The 6,149-nt window shown below is 32.9% G+C and overlaps 1 protein-coding gene across 1 annotated transcript; it reads left to right on the forward strand.

Annotated features, from left to right (window-relative positions):
• The first annotated feature begins 4,568 nt into the window (after nucleotides 1-4,568).
• Nucleotides 4,569-5,275, forward strand: LOC139860168 (uncharacterized). The gene is made up of 2 exons (XM_071848941.1): nucleotides 4,569-4,870; nucleotides 4,969-5,275. The coding sequence occupies exons 1-2, from the start codon at nucleotides 4,569-4,571 to the stop codon at nucleotides 5,273-5,275; spliced, it is 609 nt and encodes a 202-aa protein (XP_071705042.1).
• The last annotated feature ends 874 nt before the right edge of the window (nucleotides 5,276-6,149 follow it).

Genomic DNA, 6,149 nt, shown 5'->3' on the forward strand with positions numbered 1-6,149 from the left:
AAGTAAGACTTGGCCACGGGTTGATTCACGAACCTATAACAAATGTATACATTATATATCAAAGTATGATCGAAATATATTCACAACATTTTTTTATTACGCTTTTACGATTTAAGTTTGTTAAGTTAGTAGTCCAACGTTAGTAATCTACAACTAGTTGTCCACAGTTAGATGTACAGAAATAAATCAATATATATTATCTCGAATCAATCAACGACTCAGTGTATACAAGTCTCAGGCTAGATCACAACTCAAAGTATATATATTATTTTGGAATCAACCTCAACCCTGTATAGCTAACTCAATCATTACTGCATATAGAGTGTCTATGGTTGTTCCGAAATATATATAGATGGGTCGATATGGTATGTCAAAACATTGTATTCATGTCTATGGTATCCCAAGATTACATAATATATGTTAGAATACATGTATAATACAATATAAGTTAGTTAAGTTATGATTTGTATAGATTTGTTACAAATTTCACGTAGCTACAACAAACAAATTTATCCAATCTTGTTTTACCCATAATTTCGTTGTTTTAAATCCGTTTTGAGTGATTCAAGTTGTATGGTTTCATAATGAACTGAAATTTATGAAACTAAACAGAAAAAGTATAAGTTTATAGTAGGAAATACAGGTTACAAGTTATTTTTTAAAGAGGTAGTCATTTCCGTCGAAGGAACGACATCTTAATAACCATTTAGAAAAACATACTTCTACTTTGAGTTTAACCATAATTTTTAGATATAGTTTCATGTTCATAAGAAAAATAATTTTTTTAGAAGAACAACTTTTAAATCAAAGTTTATCATAGTTTTTAATTATCAAACCCAAAACAGCCCGCGGTGTTACTACAACGGCGTATGTCCGGTTTTACGGTGTTTTTCGTGTTTCCAGGTTTTAAATCATTAAGTTAGCATATCATATAGATATAGAAAATGTGTTTAGTTGATTTTAAAAGTCAATTTAGAAGGATTAACTTTATTTGCGAACAAGTTTAGAATTAACTAAACTATGTTCTAGTGATTACAAGTTTAAATCTTCGAATATGATAGTTTTATATGTATGAATCGAATGATGTTATGAACATCATTACTACCTCAAGTTTAGTAGGTAAACCTACTGGAAGTGACAAAATTTGATCTAGCTTCAAAGGATTCTTGGATGGCTTGAAAGTTCTTGAAGTAGAATCATGACACGAAAAACAAGTTCAAGTAAGATTTCCACTCGAAATAAGATTGTTATAGTTATAGAAATTGAATCAAAGTTTGAGTATGAGTATTACCTTGAATTAGAAAGATATATTATTGTAAATAAGAAAGATTTCTTCAGATTGGATGATCACTTGAAATGGATTTGCAAGATTGGAAGTAAGCTAGTAAACTTGAAAGTGTTCTTGGTGTGTTCTTGAGTTGTTGTTTTGTATGGTAATCTAGGTTAGGATTTATGAGCTAGATTGAGCTAGATTTTTATGAAGATGATGAATAACACTTAGAACAATGGAAGAACACTTGAGAGAGAGTTATTTGATGCATGAAATTTGTGATCAAAATGTGTTTGTGTGTGTGCATATTCACGTGAACTAGGGGTGTTCATAAAGGCTCCATTAGTTTGTAATTTTGTGTAATCATTCATGCTAGTTGCCAAATGATGGTTCTCACATGTGTTGGTGACTCACAAGGGCTGCTAAGAGCGGAATTATTATTTGTATATACCAATAGTATATACATCTAGGAGCTGGGTATTGTACGAGTACGAATACGGGTGCATACGAGTAGGATTGTTGATGAAAATGAATGAGAATGCAATTGCAAGCATTTTTGTTAAATAGAAGTACTTTGATATGTGTCTTAAATTCTTTCATAAGTGTATGAATACATCTTAAAATACTACATGTATATACATTTTAACTGAGTCGTTAAGTCATCGTTAGTCGTTACATGTAAGTGTTGTTTGGAAACCTTTAAGTTAACGATCTCATTTAATATTGTTAACCCATTGTTTATTATATCTAAAGAGATGTTAAATTATTACATTATCATGATATTATGATGTATGAATATATCTTAATATGATATATATACATTAAAGTGTCGTTACAACGATAATCGCTACATATATGTCTCGTTTTGAAATCCTTAAGTTAGTAGTCTTGTTTTACATATGTAGTTCATTGTTAACATACTTAATGATATAAATAATTATCATTTTATCATGTTAAATATAGTGTAACAATATCTTAATATGATACATATGTACTTAGTAAGACGTTGTCATAACGATAATCGTTATATATATCGTTTCGAGTTTCTTAATTCAATAGTCTCATTTTATGTATATAACTCATTGTTAATATACCTAGTGAGATACTTTATTATCATAATATCATGTTAACTATATATATATATATATATATATATATATATATATATATATATATATATATATATATATATATATATATATATCCATATATATAACATCATATAATTTTTACAAGTTTTAACGTTCGTGAATCGCCGGTCAACTTGGGTGGTCAATTGTCCACATGGAACTCATTTCAGATAATCAAGTCTTAACAAGTTTGATTGCTAAGTTTGATTGCTTAACATGTTGAAAACATTTAATCATGTAAATATACCAATTTCATTATATATATATATATATATATATATATATATATATATATATATATATATATATAAACTTGGAAAAGTTCGGGTCACTACATTTGTTGGGGTGTGATTGCAGGTTAGGTACAATTAAACTCTAGAACCGTCTAGAGTTTATCACACGCGCGGCAAGCTTAAGGAGGAATAGTTAATCTTAGAAAGTTTTGGTGAACTTCCCTTCTACATTCCAGATTTCGAATTTGTTAAAGAGGAGCCACCGATAGGCGATCCTAATGATTAACTGATGTGGAGTGTTAGGCAAGCTGCACCGCATGCACTTCCACCTCCGATTAGAAGACCAGATATTACAGCAGATAACTTTGAGGTTAAGCCTCAATTTATTCATATGGCCAGGGAGAACATGTTTGATGGAAGAACTGGTAATGCATTCGAGCACGTTGAACAGTTTGATGAGCTTTGTGAGTTGTACAAGTAAAAGGATGTGAGCATGGATGCGCTCAAATTGAGACTTTTTCCTTATTCTCTTACTAGGGACGTGATGGATTGGTTGAAATCTCAACCATCCAATTTTATTACTACCTACACGGATCTTCACAACAAGTTTATAACAGATATTTTTCGCCGGTTAACGTTGCAAGATTGAAAGCTAGATAAATTCATTTGCTCAGAAGTTTGATGAATCTTTACACGATGCATGAACAGATTAAAGAAGATGTTACGTGACCGTCCTCAACACGGGTTAGAGGTTGGTCTGAATGTTCAGATATTCCATCAAGGCATTGATGAGCGTACACGAGGTATCTTAGACTCTTCAGCGGGAGGAGTGTTTCTTTACAAGAAGCCAAATCATGCGTATCAGCTTTTAGAAGATATGTCCTAGCACACTTATGAATGTTCATCATCATATAGGAGTGATCCAATGAAGAAATCAGTTTCTATTATGTATGATGAAGATGATGGTAGTGGAATAACTCTTACTTCATTGTCGAATCAGTTGAAGACATTTGGTAGGGATTTTGAGAAGTTGAACAAGACTGTGGTTGCTATGCAAGTGGGTTGTGAAAGATGCAGTGGGCCTCATTTGACAAAAGACTGTGATATTAATGACATGTCGATGATTAATCAGGTAAACTATGCGGGTAATCAGTTTCAGGGTAGTCCGGGTTATCAAAAGGATGGACCACCAGGGTTCTACAATAAAATCTACCAACAACCCTCTAACCAAAATCAGTATCAGCAGAACAACCAGTCGTAGGTAAACAATTTTGGTTTGGAGAATTTGATTAGGAGCTTCATGGTTAAAACTGAGGAAAGAGAAGATATGATGAAACAACAAATGCAAAATTAACAGTCATCTATTCAGACTCTTGAGAGAGAGTTGGGTAGGATTTCACAGTTGATATCGAAGGGACCACCAGGCACTCTTCCATCTAATACCCAAGTCAACCCTAATCATGGAAATGGATGATAGAATGGTAATTCTTCACAAGGTCCTCAAAAAAATAAGGAATCTCAAGTTCCCACAATTCGCAGGTTAATGTTATATCTAATTCTGAAGATTACGATTTTGTTAGGTTTGAACCAGTATATTCTTTGGGATGTGAAGAAAAAGAGGATGAGTTTGAAGATGAGATGGAGGTTAGTATGGTTCATACTGAGTATGGTGATGTTCTTTTGGATTATTCTAACATGGTGGATTACACTCCGTATAAGAGTGTTGATGGGTTTCATGTGGAAAGTGTTGAGAGTGTGTCAACTTGTGAAGAATATGGGATTCGTTATGGTGATACAACACCCGAGTATGGTAATTATTTAATGTCAATGATGACGAATGAGACTTCATATGTTTACAAGATGGAGACTGGCGAGTCTCCTAGGTTTAAAGTTGAGAAAAGAGTATAGTTTGCGCTGGAAGTAAAGGTGTACAAGATGCCTATTATGTATCCAAAAGAAATCCGATCAGAGAAGCAAAATGAAGATGTTTCAAAGTCTTTAAATACTGATAATATAAGTGTAAATATTCCTTTGGTTGATGTTCTTGCAGGTATGCCCAATTATGGAAAATTTTTGAAGGATTTGATGGCTAGGAAAGGAAGGAATGAGCAGGCATCATCCGCATTTCTTGAAGCGAAATGTGCTGCTATAGTGAGAAAGAATGAGTTGCCACCAAAGTTAAATGATCCAGGGTCATTTATAGTGTCATGTAGGATTGATGGATCTGAGCTTTTTAGGTGTTTAACTGATTCAGGTGCAAGTATAAATCTTACACCTTATTCTATTTCTTTGCGTTTGAATTTAGGTGAACTTAGACAACTAATTTGGGGGTTAGATTGATTGACCAGTCAGTTAGTAAACCCTTAGGGATAATTGAGAACTTGGTTGTTGAAGTTGGTAAATTAGAGTTTCCCGCAGATTTTGTAGTTGTTGATATGATTGCGAATAAGGTTGTATCGATTATCTTAGGTAGACAATTTTTAGCAACTGCATGTGCGTTAACTGATTGGAGAACCGGGAAACCAGTTTTAAGGGATAGAAGAAAAACCTTAAGTTTTCAGACTAGGCATACTGTTAAGCCGCCACCCACACCCGTAGACTTTGTGAATGTGATTACTAGTGTTGAAATTGATAAAAAATGAAACTAGTAAAAAGAATAAGTGTGGGGGAGAGGTTGTAAAGGAAAACCCGTAGGTAAATCTGACGATAATGTTGTTAATAAATCTATGAGGAAGTTATATAATCGGTTTAGGAATTCAATATCTGAGAAAGATGAGCATGTTAGGAAAAGGTTGGCGTCTAATTTGTTTAGGAAAGAAAAGGAGAAGTTGAGAGAGTTAGTTAAGGAGTCAAAAATGACGGATGTTTGGTTATTAAATGCGATTGGATATATAGATTCGGGTAATGGTTTCGGTACTTTGAAGGATGGAACTTGCTATCATCCGGACATCAGTTGATAAGGAGTTAGAGTGCATGACTCGTTAATAAACTTGCACATGTATCCTTTTATATTTTGTATAATGAGTGTGTTTTAAAATCTAAAAATCCTAAAAATTTGAAAATTTATAAAAATCCAAAATGATTTTGCATATTTTGTGTTTGTGTTTTGGTTTATTCATTGCAGATACTACATTATGTGATGACATTCGAGGAATAGCCGTCAGTGCAGAGCCGTCTGTCACTCTGTTTCACGATCCTTATGCTCTACATCCGGGTTATGTCTTTTCCATTCACTCTATTGTCCTCTCGAATTTATATCTGATTATCTAATTTCATGTAATGAGGGCATTACATGATCTTAAGTGTGGGGGAAGAGATATAAATTCTCGTTGGTGTAATACACTTGGTTTTATGTCTTATATTTGAGTCATTTTTGAAAAAATTTGCTAATTTTTAAAATTTATGAAGATTCAAAAAGCCAAGTGTAGCTATTTTATTTAGCAGATGTTATCACTGTTGTGAGTTAAATTGTGTAGGTACCTCGATGATGTTCGTGCTTTGTATTTTCTTTTGTTT

Source organism: Rutidosis leptorrhynchoides, chromosome 7 (assembly GCF_046630445.1).
Source record: "Rutidosis leptorrhynchoides isolate AG116_Rl617_1_P2 chromosome 7, CSIRO_AGI_Rlap_v1, whole genome shotgun sequence".
NCBI lineage: Eukaryota > Viridiplantae > Streptophyta > Magnoliopsida > Asterales > Asteraceae > Rutidosis > Rutidosis leptorrhynchoides.